This window comes from Emiliania huxleyi (assembly GCF_000372725.1).
Source record: "Emiliania huxleyi CCMP1516 unplaced genomic scaffold EMIHUscaffold_749, whole genome shotgun sequence".
Lineage (NCBI taxonomy): Eukaryota > Haptophyta > Isochrysidales > Noelaerhabdaceae > Emiliania > Emiliania huxleyi.
This window is the reverse complement of record NW_005196388.1, coordinates 4,071-19,238: the sequence shown is the minus strand read 5'-3', so window position 1 is coordinate 19,238 and position 15,168 is coordinate 4,071. Positions and strand designations below refer to the sequence as shown.

Here is a 15,168-nt window from a genome sequence, read left to right as displayed (position 1 = left end):
AAATTGCTCTGACGTGATGGTCATCGGAGGAAAAGGCGGTGCTGGCGATGAAGCCGGCCGCAAGCACACACATGATCTTGATGTATGAAACGCGGCGGACACACACCTCACGCATCTGAAAGAAAGAAAGAAAACAGACAACCCAAGGGAGGGATGGGAGAACGGCACGCCGCCACCACACAGGGATTTTAAGGAGAGGAGTGTGATGCGCTAGCCGTCGCCTACCCTAGGGAGTCTGCCTCTTCCTATCTCTCTTCGCAGTCTCTCTCCGATTCTCGCTTCAACCTTCGTGCCACCTCGCGGCCGTCCCACTCTCGTCGCTCTCTCCCTTGTCACTTCCTCCTCTGTCGCGTCGTTCTCTTCTGTCTCGTCCTGCGGCGCCGCCGCCTGCCGGTCCCTTGTTCTCGCGGCTTCTTTCGCCTTTCGGCGCAACTCCGTCCTCCTGCTCCTCGCGGCGTATCCTGGCCCCTCGAGTCTATCGAGCTCCCCTCGCGCAAGGACCACATTTCTGACTCCCACTCCGAGCATTTGCCTACAGGTCATGTTGTTACCTCACGCATCTCTCTCGAGCCCACATGCACCCCGATTTGTTTTTCGTCTTCGCTAAATAAATCGGCCGCACTTCAGCTGGCCGCATATTCGGTCGGCGCCTCGCGGCCTTGCGCTCACACGTGTCCGGGACGCTTAGGCTTTAATCACGAGCGCATGATTGCTGCGATCCACGCCGCGCGGAGGCGCAAGCGCGAGGCCGCTGAGAAGGCCGCCACAGCAAGGACGTCAGCTGTGGGCTCGGACGTCGACTGCTCGGACGCCGAGAGCGTTACTCTTGAGGAGAGCACCCACAGCACGGCAAGATCTGTCCCCGCCGACTCGAACACCAAGCTGAGGTGGGAGGAAATCTCCCTCCCGCCGCCTCGGTCGATCTGCTTCTGCCTCCCGCGCCAGCTCGACGTCTTCCGCTTCTACATTAGCCAGCCCGTCCAGATTCTGACCGCCGTCCTGATCATCTCCAACTTCCTGTTCAACTGCGCAGAGAAGGTCGGCTGCCTTCACGGACCTCGCATCGGCTCTTTCACGGTGGCTACGCTGGCTAACCATTACTTCCGCGCCCGCAGGAGTGGGACCCGTATACCGAGCAGTTGCGGCCGGCGCTCTGGAAGTGGAGCGAGTTCACCTTCAACACGCTCTTCCTCGTCGAGTTACTGGTCAACTTCTATGGGCTCGCCTTTGCCTTCTGGCGCCACAACTGCGGCTGGAACTGTTTCGACCTCCTCGTCGTCTCCATCGGCTGCGTCGGCATGGCAGAGGCCATCGGCGGCGCCTTTATGCCGCCGCAGCTCGCGCTCGTCCGCAACCTTCGGGCCTTTCGCATCTTTCGCCTCTTCAAGCGCGTCAAGTCGCTCAACAAGATCTTCTCCTCGTGCGCCTGCAGCCTCGCCGCCCTCCCGCCACCACCCTCCCAGCCTCCAGTTCTCCCGCCTCTCCTCCCACCCTCCAGTACTCCCGCCTCTCCTCCCGCCCTCCAGTACTCCCGCCTCTCCTCCCGCCCTACTGCTCTCTTCCCCGCCGGGCCACACCTCGCGCCAAAAACGGCGCCGCTGCACCGTTGCGCAGACTCGGCAAGGCGATCCCCGGCGTCTTCAACGCATTTCTGATCACGATCATCGTGATGTGCATCTACGCGATTCTCGGCGTCGACTTCTTCCACCTCACCGGCGATGACGGCGGCATCACGACGTACAACGAGAATGTGCGGCGCGGGCTCTGCAATGAGACCGAGGACGGCCGCACGGTGTACGTGGACGATGGCAACGACTATCTCGCCGGCGCGGACTGCTCCCTCACCCAGACCTTCTCCTCCGAGACGGCGCGTGGCTTCACGTACGGGGAAGAGTACTACGGCACCTTCTTCCGCGCGCTGTACACACTCTTCCAGGTGCTGACCGGCGAGTCGTGGTCCGAGGCGGGCAGCATGTTGCCCTCCCGAAGCTTTCCGTGACACGTCCACGACATGTCCGAGACGTGTCCATAGGCGGTCGCGCGGCCCGCCATCTTTAGCGGCGACACAGGCGTCGGGCCGGCCCTCTTCTACGTCTCCTTCATCATCGTCTGCCAGATCGTCCTCATCAACGTCGTCGTCGCGGTGCTGCTCGACAAGATGGTGGAGGAGGAGGACGCGCCCGACCCGGAGGAGATGAGCGTGATTGAGAAGCTGCACCAGATGCTCGCGCAGGAGTACGGCCAGCTGCAGGCGCTCTTCCGCAGCTGGGACGACGACGGCTCCGGCACCGTCTCGAGGCGCGAGTGGTGCAAGGCGATCCAGAGCCTGGGCTACCGCGGCCCGCGAAGCGTGCTGCACCAGATCTTCGACTCGATGGACCGCGACAAGTCGGGCGAGCTCGACTTCGCTGAGATCGACAAGATTCTCAACCCGAAGCAGGCGCGCAAGTCGAGCCTCGGCCAGCCGCAGCCGAAGCGCTCGGTCAAGGATGAGGTGACGCTGCTGCGGGACGACGTGGCGCGGCTCACGATGCTCGTCGAGGAGATGTGCGCGAAGCGGAAGAGCAGCGGCGAGTTCCTCTCTCCGCGCGAGCCGACGGAGCCCCCGCCCGCCGGCACGATCCCGCTCGCGCGGCTGCAGGACGCGGCGGAGCTGCCCGACTCTCCCGCCGAGAGCGAGAGCGGGTCGCGCCGCCGTCGCGTCTTTGCCTAGGCGCTAGGCGGAGCACGAGCGGTGCGCGAGCCTGCAAGCCGACCGAGGCGGGGAAAGGGGGAGCGACTGTCGGTCACAGATAGATTTTGGGGATAGACACAGCTCATTCGGCTTATTTATTTTCTCTTGAAGACCATCACCGCCGCCGCCGTCCCCGCCGCCGCCGTCCCCGCCACCACCGAAGCAAATGACCGCGGGGATGCTCGGTGCGTCTCTCTCATGAATACGAACCACAACAGTTGGTTTGTGGAGAGGCTTATCCTACCTTTTACCACGTATTACGCAACTTCGAGCGCTATAATGGGGAACGCCCAGGGAGAGAGGGGCGGCTATATCATGCGACATGCAACGCCCATCTCTGGCTCCTTCTTATATCATGCGACATGCAGAGTCTTGTCTTCTCGAGCTACGCCACGGCCCGGCAAGTTTTGAGGGCCGATAGCGCAAAGGAGAGTGAGAATGGACGGCCATTAACATGGGGGCACCTCCTTCGCGATGCGCAAGGACAGAGAGCCTGCAGCCGGACCATTGATCGGGCAGGTATACCCATTCGGCACGGGGGAAGAATGCCATCCTTGAGGTAGTCCCGCGTCCTGTTGAAGCAATCCCAGGCGCCGTAGCCTTTCTTTTGGAAGTCTCGCGTACCGGGTTGGCCCGCGTTCACGGTGGAGGGCAGGCCATGGCGATAGCCTTGCCAGTTCATCAAAGCGCCGTTAGGAAAGAAGCCCCGCATTTTCTGCGCCGAAGTGTAGGTCGTTGCGGGGTCATGAAACTCTCCAATGATGAGCGGCTTGACCCTGTCGAGCGATGATCCGTAGGAAGGCACCGGACGTGGGAGGTTCGGCGCCGACGCCACTGCAATCAGATTGCCGCTGAGATGCCAAGAGGGTGTTTCGCACGGAGTTCCGTCCATAAGCGCGCAAGATCGTTGGGATTCATCCGCCCCGCCATGTCCACAGATCGCACAAGGCCTACAGGTGGCGTGCTGCTGCACGTCCTCGACCTAGATCCGGGGTGTGTGCGCCTCGCCAGTGGCAGTGCTGCTCCACTTCTCGCACCCGATCGCAAAACACCCACGCTATACCGCTGACGAGCCCGAAGCGGCACCGATGTTCCTCCTCAACAGGGTCTGCACCATCTGGTTGAAGGGTACCTCGTCGCCAAAGCTGCACTCAATCACCGCGAGCATGCGCGTGCGGTCGCTTGGCAGCGAGCACGATGCCTCGCTCAGCCGGAAGCGCGCCAAGCCGCCCCCCAGGCCGCACTGGGCCCTCCCACCGCCAAGACCGCGCAGCGGCAGCACCTCAACCTGGCCCGGCGCGCCACCCATCGCCACAAAGATGAATATTTCAAGCACACACCACAGCCGCGAGCAATAGGTCGGCCCATGCAGCACCAGCAAGCTGCGGCAGCCGGACAGGTAGATGGGCAGCTGGAGCAGGCTTGCCGCGACGGCGTCCTGTCGAATACAGCAGCGGTCGAGCCACAGCAGCGGCGGGCGGCCGTGCTCCGCCTCGAAGCCGCCAGCCCACTCGCGCAGAACCTCGTACTTTTCAGCGCCCGCGTCCGCCCACGAGTGCGAGATGAAAGCGTCCACCTCCCCCAGCCTCGCCGGCTCGCTCCTGTCTTCTTCTGGAGCCTGACCCAGCAAAAGATCCGCCTCGGTTAGGCCCGCCCACGGCATCGCGCGGAATGTGTCGATGGCTTTGCGACAGCGCTGGTCCGTCTCGATTGCGCCGCTGCCGACGAGCGACGCGACAGCAGCCATAGAGCGCGAGCTCGCGCGGAGCCAATTCCAACCGAGGCAGCGATAGATACGCCCGCGAACACGCCTATTATCCACTGGGGCTGTGAGCGGCGCCTGCTCGGCACCCTCGATCCTCTCGCATGCAAACCTGGTCAGGAAGACGGCGAAGAGCAAGCCAAAGCCGCTGCCGAAGCTCTTGCGCACGAAGTGCGACCAGCCGCAATCGTGAATGTGGCTGGTGCCGAAGCGCGCAGTCTGGTGTGAGAGCAGCCAGAGCCACTGGCCGCTGCTCGAGACGAAGCTGACGAGGAAGACGACTCGCAGTGTGACGAAGAGCCTGCTCAGCGCGTCTCGCGTGGACGCTGAGCGCACGATGACTGTAATATACACGGCGCCGCCGGCGACCAGGGCCGCCTTATCTAGCAGGCCCAAAAGCAGCAGCGGAGCCAGCTTGCTGGCCTCCCACCCGGACACCGCGGCTCCCACCCACATGCTGTCGAGGCAGATTGGCTGATCCAGGCTATAGCAACGGCTGGCGGTGTACTGGCACGCGGCGACATCGTGCGCGACATAGTAGAAATGGGTGATGGCGCAGAAGGCTCCTGCGAGTCGGACACCAACGTGGTCCAGGGGCCTGCAGGCTAGCAGGACCAGCGTGGGAGGCAGCACCGTCAGCAGGCCGAGCACTGGCAGCGGCTCCCTCGAGATGATCACATCCATTGCATGCATGCCACCGACAAAGCGCACAATGTAACACATCGGGATGCCCAGGATGAAGGCGGCCCACGCGACGGCGAGGGAGGAGAATGTGACCTGCGTGCGTAGCCTGTGCTCGATTTTGCGGGCATCGCAGAGGCGCTCCGACAGCCCTGCACTGCAGCTGGTGCGACTGGGCTGTCGGAAGAGCTCGCTCACACGATGGAGGAGCACGCACGAGAGAGGCACAAGAGCGACTACGAGGGAGCATGACAGCGCCACCGCAGAGGAGCCGGCACCGGCCGTGCTCGCGGCCGTCGTGTGGTTGGCCATCGTTCGAGAAGGAGCGAGCAAGCGCGGCGCGCGATACACGCAAGCACAATCTTGGACGCTTGGACTGGACGCGTTCAAAAGGGTTTCTTCCTTTGCACGAGATTCTTCCTTTGTGATCTTACACGTTTTTCTTGTTTACGACGCACATTGGGGGCCCTGCCCGTCGAGGGGCGGCTGTTTGGGCGGTACGCCGTCATTGCCCGGCGCTGCTTGCAGCGCTCTGGGTGGTGGCGGCGGCGCTCCAAGAGTCGAGTGGCGTATGCAAAGTTGGAGCACTCGACTTCACAACGTACTGAACATACAACGTGAGAGAGTACGTACAACATACAAATCAACCCGCTTACTAACACCTTGGCGTATCTCTCACTGTACCTCCGCTCTGACCTATTACTGCTCTGACCTATTACTGGTCGCTGCAACGTAGCTGTTCACTGTAGCCTGTCTCCGACATCACGTACTGTCGCTGGCATCATGTCGCGGCGCGCAACTTCCTCCCCGCCGCCTCCTTTTCGCCGCCGCCGCCTCCTCCTTCCCCGACCCTCGCCCCCCCTCCGCCCCTGCCCCAGCTACGACAGCCTACGCGACGCGCGCACGCTTCGCCCGGCGCGTCTCGTCGGTGCGCACGATGGGGTGCTTGTCGCGGTTGGCGGCGGTGACGTCCCGGCCATAGACCCCAGCGTCCTGGTGCTTGTGGATGGGCAAGTCGAAGGTGGCCACCTCGTGCTTCTCGGTCTTGTCCGGAGGCAGCAAGACGAACTCGTGCTTGCCCTTCTCAAGGCCGACGACGCCCGAAATGATCTCCTTCTTGCAGCCCTTGTCGCCCTTCTTGTCGGCGCCGTAGCGCGTGTCGACGAAGCTCTTCCACTTGTCGCGGCCTCCGGGATAGCCAAGGAAGACAGGCCCACCGATGGCAGTGCGAACGACGGGGTGCAGCTGCCCGACGCACTGCGTGGACAGCAAGACGATGATGCCATACTTGCGGCAGAGGTTGAGGAACTGCGCGATGTAGGCGGACGCGCCGAACTTGCCCTCACTCTTTGAGTGCGGGTCGTACGGGCACAGAGCGCCGACCTCGTCGATGACGATGGCGATCTTGGGAGCGTGCTGCTCCGAGCGCAGCCGCCCCGCCGCCGTTGGCAGCTCACGCGCGAGCGAGTGCAGGATCTGCCGCACGGCGAGGATCTTCTGCTGCTCGTCCAGGTTGGCAAGCGAGATGATTGAGTGCTTCTTCTTCTCGTGCACTGGGTCGCGGAGCAGCTCCTTCGCTGTGAGCGGGTAGACAGAGTCGGCGTCGGGGTTGTCGTTCTCGACGGTGGCGGTGGCCGGGACGTAGAGGATTCCGAACGGGCCGACGGGCTGCATGTAGTACTCTAGCAGCTTGGCGAGATGCTCGATGTCGCCCGGCGCAATCGCGGGGTGGAGCTTGAAGCCGAGCGCCTCGGCGCCTGAGCTCAGCCGCGGCTCCGTCGCGCAGCGAAGCTCTGCGCAGAGGTCGTCCAAGCTGCCCGGCACGCTGCCGCCGGCAGCCTTGTGCTTGATGAGGACGCCCTTGACGGCTTGGAAGAGGGCGTCCGCGATCTTCGTCTTCGCCTCAACGGGTACGCTCCCAAAGGCGGTCTTTGTGATGGATGGGAAGCCAGTGTCGAGCAGCGACAAGCCGCCGGTTGGCGCCGCACTGATGACCGGAGCGACGAGCAGCTCGACGAAGGGGCTCGCTTCGCGCGCAAAGATTTGCTGCTCGACCGCCGTGTCGTAGGGCAGCGCGTTCAGCTGCGCGGCCATGCCGAACGGGTTGAGGGTCGAGTTCTGCCCCGCCCCCGCGCAGAAGGTGCAGTGGTTGGTGTAGACACGCTCTTCAAATTCGCGCGAGAGGTCGGACGGCACGTCCTGCGGCGCCCCGATCTGGCCGAGCTCGCCGGCGACGTCGAGCGTAACGACGCGCTTGACCGGGCACGTCGGGCTGAGCAGCTGCTCGACGATCATCTTGGAGCCGACCGTCTTGCCGCTGCCCTGCTCGCCCGCGATCGCGATGCCCTTGGTCATCTCCGAAAGGGGCAGCTTGCAGGCGGGCCGTCGGCCGCGCTGGCCCGTGTTCTTCTGGCCCACAGAGATGTGGTCGAGCATCGCAGCAGCCTCCGCCGCCTCGGCCGCCTCGGCCGCCGCCCGCTCAGCCTCTGCCCGCTCGGCCTCCGCCCGCTCCGCCGCCGCGCGCTCTGCCGCCGCGCGCTCCGCCACCACCTGGTCGACGCACTTGAGGGACGGCGCGTCGACCCAATCTGCTCCCGTACCCTCCTGCCAGACCACGCTCGACTCATGCGGGAGCACACTGGAGGTGTCGTGCAGTCGCAGGAAGCTGTCAGCGTTCGCTCCCACGTCCTCGCCCTCCTGTACCAGCCAATCGCCGTCCGCATCTGCTGCGATCCACCGGTCCTCGGTGGCGTGCTTCCACACGGGCCGCCCGTGCACCTCGCGACCCTTGACGAGCGAGTACACGCCGAGGCACTGGCCGTGGTGCTCCCGCGAGCCCGAGAGGACGAGCCGCGAGGGACGCGGGGCGCACTTGAGGGACGGTGCGGCAACCCAAGCGTCGTCTCCCCCACGCGTCTCCTGCCAGACCACGCTCGACTCGTGCGGGAGCACGTCAGAGGAGTTGCGCAGCCACCCCTCCCGGAGTTGAAAGCAGGGGATATCGTCTCCCAACTTGTCCGTCACTTCCTCCCGACTCTCCCAGTTGAGGCAGATGGTTGAGCCCGCCTTGAGTCTGACCCGCCTCTCACCAGACTCGGCGTCCGCCCGCACCTTTTTGCCATCCACAAAGACCGAGTTTCTGGAGTGGTCGGTCAGCATGACGCGAAGCGGGTCGACAGACTCCAGCAGGATTGTAAAGTGGGTGCCGCTCACCTTGCGATGTGCCACGTTGATCGCGCAGTTCTTCCGGCCGACGGTGAGCGGCTTGCCAGGCACCAGCGGCGCTTCCGGAAAGGCTGCGCGGTCAGCAGCGAGTACGTAGGCCATATGTGGTGATGTCGGAGGTAGTCTGTCGACGGAGTAGCCGTGCGGTGAAGGGCAGGCGTGCAGGAGCCGAGAGGAGACACTGTTCGTTATGCCAAAGTAAAAGGCGAGGTCTGCGGGGAGGGGGGGGGGGGGGGGGGCGACCCTCGCGACTCAACGTCTAGACGACAGGAGCCCCACGGCATTAAAAGTGCAAGGCCCAGTGCGCGTGAGCGGTGTGGGAGTGAGTGAGTGTGTGTGTGTGTGTGTGTGAGTGAGTGAGTATTCTTGATACGAAACCACGACTTGCCAACAACACACCTAAAACGACTTGTTGTTACAGGTTTTTCTTGTTTACGACACATTGGCTCCCCGCAAGGCGGCGCGAGACACATCTCGTCCAGCATGCCGCCGCAGCGCCTCAACGAGGTCCTGGAGGATCTAGGAGCGGTCCCCAGGCCAGCTCCTGACGAGAACATGGGCTTCACTTTTCATCCGCGGCGAGGGGCAGCAGCAGCCAGCGGCGACCCGCGGGCAGAGGACACGGAAATGGTTCCAGTCACGCTGGACGCGCACGTGCTCGACAACCTCACTGGATGGCTGCGCGCCAACGAAATTGCTGCGCTCGGCTGCACGTGCTCCGGGTTGGCGGCCGTCGTCGCGCACACCTATCCCGGCATCAAGCTGCGGCTCTATCCGCACCAGCGCGCGTCCGTCGCGTTCCTGCAGCGCGGCGAGGCCAGCAGTCGACGCGGTGGCATCCTTGCCGACGAGCCGGGCACCGGCAAGACGGTCACGCTGCTGGCGCTCATCTGCAAGACGGCCGGTGCGTGGACGGCGCGCCAGCCCGACGCGGCCGAGCGCCGGCGCGTGAATGCCGAGGCCAAGTGGGCGGGCCTCGCCTTCCTCTACCGCCGCGAGCTCGTCTACTCCATCCTCAAGCAAGTGCGCACGAGCTGCCCGCGCGAGTATGCGCTGCTCGGCCGCGGCGTGCGGCGTGCAGCGGCGGCACTGCCGCAGTATGCCGAAACCTTGGGCCGCGCGCCACCCATCGACTTCGACGAGATCAGCCACGATGCGCAGATATCGACGCTCGCTACTCGCGCCGGCCTCGACGCCGCGGTGCGCGCGGTGCCGGACGCGGCGCGGGCCTACTGGTCGAGCGCGGCCGCAATCGCGCACCACCCGTCGGGTGCGCCGGCGGCCGCGGCTCTCGTGGCGGATGCCTTGCGGCTGCGGACCGCCGTCGACGAGGCGCTCGACGCGCACACGCCCGACGGCGACGCGCCGCCGCCACCGCGGCGCTCGCGTGCGACGCTGGTGATCGCGCCGCGCCCGCTCGTGCAGCAGCCTAGAAGCGGAGTACGCAGTCGTGTATTCCAACCGGCGCTCGAGAGGGCTAGGATCCCGCTAAGTTCGACCGTATTTGGCTCTATGCACTGTATTCCTCTTCACGCGGTGCTACGAGTGCACTGCACGAGACCGCATTCCCGCCCCGAGGCTGGTGCGTTCAGCTCGCAGGTGCAGCACTGGCGCGAGCAGCTCGAGTGGCACGTGAAGGCCGACGGCGGCGGCTTACCCGGAGAGGTCCTGATCGACCCGTTCGCCGACCAAAGGGGCAACTCGGGCGGCGGCGGCGGCGGCGGCGGGCGGCGTGGCGGCGGCGGCGGGCGTCTCGGCGACCTCGCCAGTCTGTGGTCGGCGGAGCGGCTGGCGGCGGCGTCCGTCGTCGTGCTGCCCGCCGAGCGTCTCTCGCTGGAGCAGCGGCACGCGGCCGGCGCCTCCGTGCTGTGCGCGGTCAAGTGGCTCCGCGTCGTTTGCGACGAGGGCCACTCCCTCGGCGGCGGCGCCCTCACTCACACGAAGCTGCTGCTTCAAGCGCTGCCGGCGGAGCGTCGGTGGCTGCTCACGGGGACTCCTGCAAAGGAGACGTCCGACGCCGACGGCCTCAGCTCCCTCGGATCGCTCCTCGGCGTGCTCGGCGACCCTGCACGCGCCGAGTGGCCGCCGCTCGCACGCCGGCTCCTCCGTACCGGCGCTGGCTCGGCCGCCTCCCAAACGGCCGAGCACGCCGCCGCGCGTGCGGCCGTCGTCGGCTTCCTCGCCCCGCGCATGATCCGGCACCTGAAGCGGCACATCTCGGTGCCGCCTCCGAGGCGCGCGACCGTCGTCCTCGAGACGTCGCCCAGCGAGCGGCTGAGCTACAACAGCCTCGTTTCTTACATCCGCGCCAACATCGTGCTCACGTCGCTCGAGGGCGCCGAGCGCGGTGCGGGTGCGGACGTGTCGCTGTTGCACCACGCCAACAAGAAGTCTGCGCGCGCGGCCATCGAGAACATCCGGCTGACGTGCAACGGCGGCGGCAAGCAGGTCGCCACCCTCTCGCCCGAGTTTTATTCGGAGGCGGTCGAGTGGCTCAACGAGCGCTACCACGCGCCGCCGCACGCGGTCGCGCGCTGCCGCGCCTTCATGGACGCCGCGCAGGCGGGCGAGCCTCTGCCGTGCGACAAGTGCTCGCTGCCGCTGCTGCTGCAGCTCGTCTTCCCACTCTGCGGCCACCTGGTCTGCCCCGAGTGCGTCGAGGCGAGTGTCGAGGCGAGCGGGCCGCTCAGTGCGTGCCCCGTGTGCGAGATTGCTCTGCCGCCGGTGCGCTACGACACGTGCCCAAAGTGTGACGACGTGCGCTGCTCCCACCAAGCGCCCAAGGTGCCGACGGAGGCACACCCGCTCGACGGCTTTGCGTACCTGCAGCCCGGGTTCGACTTGCAGTGGGCCGAGACGCTGCGCGAGGCGGAGGCGCGCGCGCTCGCCGAGTCGTATGCGAAGCAGCGGCGGGAGGAGACGCGCATCAAGGCCGGCGTTGGTGCCGGACCGTCGTCGCTCTCGGCTGTGGCGCCCAGCGGCAGCACCACGCTGTCGACGGTGCCCACATCGTCTTCGTCGGGCGCAGAGGCGGCCTCGAGCACAGCGGGAGGCGGCGGCGGCGGCGGCGGCGGAAACGGAGCGCTCAGCCATACAAAGGCGAGTTACATCATCGATGGGATCGCCGAGCTCCGGCGCGTCGAGCGCGAGGCACGCGCGGCGCACGCGGCGGGCCGGCCGTACCCGCCGGGCCACGACAGCCGGCCGGTCCGCGTGGCGGTGTATTCGGAGCGGCGCAAGACCCTCGACCAGCTGGGACACTTTCTGTACTTGCGCTTCGGCGACGATGCCATCAGCCAGTTCTGGGGTCGCTGGCGCAACTCTGAGCTCGACAAGTTCCGCTCCGGCCGCGTGCGCTACTGGCGGTGCGCGCAGTGCCCGATGCGGCACGACGACGGCGCACGCGCGGCGGGCGGGCGCGAGGTGGAGTTCCCCGAGACGCGCTGCTACGGGCGGCATCTCGTCGTCGAGATTTCCGCCGAGCACGCTCCTCCCGGCATGCACCTCGCCGACGGGCAGGCGAGCTTCTCCGTCACGGTCAGCGAGGAGGACGCACGGCGAGTGGGGGAGCTCGGCTTCCTGCAGGGCACCGTGTGGACGGTCGGCATGCCGATTGAGACGCGCGTGCGCTCCCCGCTCACCGGCGGCTTCGGGCCGTGGGTGGGAGGCCGGTTGTCCAACTTCCGAAAGTGCGGTGCGCGCATGCCTGACGCCGCGCCGTGGGAGGCGCGCCCGGTCGACTGCTTCGTGCTGCTCCTCACGCGCGACGGCTCGCACGGCCTCGACCTGTCCATGCTCACGCACATCTTCCTCGCCGACCAGGTGTGCTGTGTGTGTTGAGGGGGGACGCCCACCCACCTAGAGAGCACGAGAGCAACGCGTGCACAGCCACCCCACCACGTTTCGCCCTGTCCTTCCCCTTCTTTTTCACGACCGCTGCTCTTGCCGTGAACACGCAAAGGTGTGGGACCCAGCGGTCGAGCACCAGCTGGTCGCGCGCGCCTACCGCATGGGCGCCACCGGGTCCGTCCACGTCGCCCAGCTGCTGATGAAGGGCACACTCGAGGAAGAGCTCCACCTGATCAACGGCGGCGGTGGCCCTCCTCCAGCCGCTCCAGCCGCGGCGTCGGGCACTGGCACAGGTAGCAGCAGCCGCGGGCCCGGCACAGGCAGCAGCAGCGGCGCGGGCGAGTCGGCCGCTGGTGGTGGTGCCGGGAGCGTGCTCGCCCTCAATGCGTGCGGCGAGTGCGAGGCAACGGCACCGTCCACCCCGGGGGCGCCCTCGCAAGGCAGCGGTCGCAGCGGCGCTGGTGCCGAGAGCAATGGCGGCGGCAGTGGCAGTGGCGGAAGCAGCGACGGTCACCTTCCGAGGACGGCACCAAGCTCGAGGGCCGCCGGAAAGCGCCGCATGGGCGAGCTCGACCACCTTGCAGAGGACATGACCCCACCCACCAAGCGGGCAAACCTTGCGGCGCCGGACGGTGGGGGCACCGTGGAAGGCAAGGCGGTGGACGGCGACGCGCCGCGGCCGGCCGCACCGCCGCCATCGCAGCAGAGCACGGCGGCGCAGGAGGAGGCGAAAGTGCACCGGCTGCTCAAGTCCATCCGCTTCGTGCGCGAGCAGAGCCGCGCGCTAACATGAGGGGCGCACATGAGGGGTTGGCGAAGGCTACTCGTATGCAGCCACCCGTGTCGCGTGTGTCCTGCCTATGCATTTTGGCAGCCAGGGTTGCGGCGGCGTAATCGGAGCGAGGGCGACAGGCCCCCAAGGCCAAGCAAACACCAAACTGGGCGCGGAGTTTTCTTTTCGTTTTTCGAGCGCCGAGATTTTTTTAGAGCGCGATACTAATTCTTTTCGCACACACACACACGGACACGCGCGCACACACACCGCTTCGTTCCTCTGCCCCTCGCTCCTGTCCCAGAGGGGGCGGCCGGGCGCACGTAGGAGAGGTGGCGAGCTCGAGCTGAGCCTCTCGCGCCTGACGGCCGCCGCGCCGAGGCCGGGGGCCAGGAGCTAGCGGCCTCCATGGGCGCCCGCGGTGTACGTCCGGCGCGACTGGATCTTGGACTGCAGCTCGGACTGCAGCTTCTTCATGTTTTCAAACTCGCCCCGCTTGAGCGACATCTGGATGTTGCCCATGGCGCTGCGTGCGGCCGGCTGCGCGCGCGCGGCCGGCTTGGCCGCCCCCGCCTGGGAGGGCCGCGAGGGCCCCTTGGCCTGCGCGCGCTTGGCGGCGGCCGCCTTGGCCTCGGCGCGCTTCTTGCGCATGTGGTCCTCGCGCTCATTGTCGCGGCACGCCTGCCGAGGCGAGGCGGGTGATCTCGGGTGATCTCAAGTGATCTCGGGTGATCTCGGGTGATCTCGGGTGATCTGGGGTGATCTGGGGTGATCTGGGGTGATCTGGGGTGATCTCGGGTGATCTGGGGTGATCTGGGGTGATCTGGGGTGATCTGGGGTGATCTGGGGTGATCTGGGGTGATCTGGGGTGATCTCGGGTGATCTCTGGTGATCTCGAGTCATCTCGGGGGCACGCCTTCCCAAACGAGGCGGCGAAGGAGTGGACGCGCGAGAGCAGCGCCTCCGCCTCCGACGCGACGTACGGCTCGCCCCAGTAGGCGTGCAGCTGCTGCAGGCCGGAGACCATGCCTTCCACCCTAGCGCGGAGGGTCTCCACCTTCTCGGCCGCCGCCCCGCGCCAGCTGCCGAGCGCGGCGACGAACCCGTCGCCCTTGCCACCATACTCGGGGCTCGAGAGCTCGCTGCCGAGCGCGTCGAGCTCCTTGCAGAGCCCGTCGAGCTCCTCGGCCACGCCGGCGGACGAGAGCGTCGCAGCCTCCTCGAGGTCGCGCAGCTCCAGCCGCAGCTGCTTGCTGCTCTCGGCCGGCGCGACGCGGGCGACGTAGTGCAGCAGCGACGTCTGCGCGGGCCGCGCGTCGGAGACGGTGCTCTTCGTCTCAGCGAGCTTCCCGAGCGCCTCAGAGGTGAAGCCGGCGGCGGCGCCGCGCGGCGTGCCAGCGTTGAGCGCGTTGCCCACCTGAAGCACGAGCGCGAGGAGGAGAGGCAGCGTCTTCGAGCCGCGCAGGCACTGGACCGCCTTGTTGATCGCCTCGACTTGCGCCTCGGCGTCCTTCTTCCGCTGCTCGAAGGTGAGCTTCGACAGGAAGCAGGCGAGCCGCTGGCTCAGGCGCGGCACGGTGGTCATGTCGAGCAGGAAGGACTCGGCAGGGCCCCACCGCACCGTCTCCTTGAGACGCGGGTCCTCGGCGAACGGAGAGAGCATCTCGGCCTCCTCGGCCGAGGGCGAGCACTCTCGCAGCCGCGCGATGTCGTCCTGCTTGAGCACCTGCGGGGGGACACGTCTCGGACATGTCACGGGCGAGTGCCACGGGTGTGTGTGTGTGTCACCGATGCCGTCCTCGGCTTGCGGACCGTCTCGTCCAGCGCGAGCACCGCGGCGAGGATGCCGCGCCCCTTGAACTTCGCGAGCGCGATCTGGATCTGGTTGGAGCGCTTCACGTCGAGCAACGCCGGCTGCTGCTCCTTCTTGACAGCACTGCCGCCCGCGCCGCCGCCGGCGGGGGCCGCGGTCGGCTTTTGCCCGCCCGCGGCCTTCACGGTGAACAGCTCGCGCAGTGCCGCCTCGTCGATGGGGGGCGCCCTCGGCAGCGACGCCCAGAGCGTCCCCTTCCCAGACGGCTGCACCTTCTTCCAGTGCAGCGCGCGCAGCTGCGGCCCGGCGGGTCGCGCGGGGCCGCTGCCGGG

At 66.6% G+C, this 15,168-nt stretch overlaps 3 protein-coding genes across 3 annotated transcripts in view; 2 read left to right on the top strand and 1 right to left on the bottom strand.

The window, feature by feature from the left end:
- Positions 1–16: 16 nt before the first annotated feature.
- VDC3 (voltage dependent ion channel) lies at positions 17–2,713 on the top strand (the record flags this gene model as incomplete). Its single annotated transcript, XM_005760628.1, has 5 exons — positions 17–38; positions 689–1,038; positions 1,116–1,420; positions 1,615–1,963; positions 2,033–2,713. 5 exons carry the CDS (start codon positions 17–19, stop codon positions 2,711–2,713), a joined length of 1,707 nt encoding a protein of 568 aa, XP_005760685.1.
- Positions 2,714–8,848: 6,135 nt separating this feature from the next.
- Positions 8,849–13,044, top strand: EMIHUDRAFT_460001 (hypothetical protein; the record flags this gene model as incomplete). The annotated part of the gene is made up of 7 exons (XM_005760627.1): positions 8,849–9,800; positions 10,002–10,081; positions 10,172–11,402; positions 11,502–12,224; positions 12,364–12,496; positions 12,572–12,647; positions 12,792–13,044. Exons 1-7 carry the CDS (start codon positions 8,886–8,888, stop codon positions 13,042–13,044), a joined length of 3,411 nt encoding a protein of 1,136 aa, XP_005760684.1. The 5' UTR covers positions 8,849–8,885.
- Positions 13,045–13,419: 375 nt separating this feature from the next.
- Positions 13,420–15,168, bottom strand: part of EMIHUDRAFT_460000 (hypothetical protein) — a gene marked incomplete at its 3' end in the record, with an annotated part of 4,532 nt that continues 2,783 nt past the window's right edge. Inside the window, exons 9-13 of the mRNA XM_005760626.1 lie at positions 15,022–15,132; positions 14,812–14,940; positions 14,441–14,737; positions 13,970–14,368; positions 13,420–13,530 (exon numbers count right to left, since the gene is read on the bottom strand). Coding sequence (XP_005760683.1) covers positions 13,420–13,530; positions 13,970–14,368; positions 14,441–14,737; positions 14,812–14,940; positions 15,022–15,132 — 1,047 coding nt within the window. The remainder of the gene's footprint in view (positions 13,531–13,969; positions 14,369–14,440; positions 14,738–14,811; positions 14,941–15,021; positions 15,133–15,168) is intronic.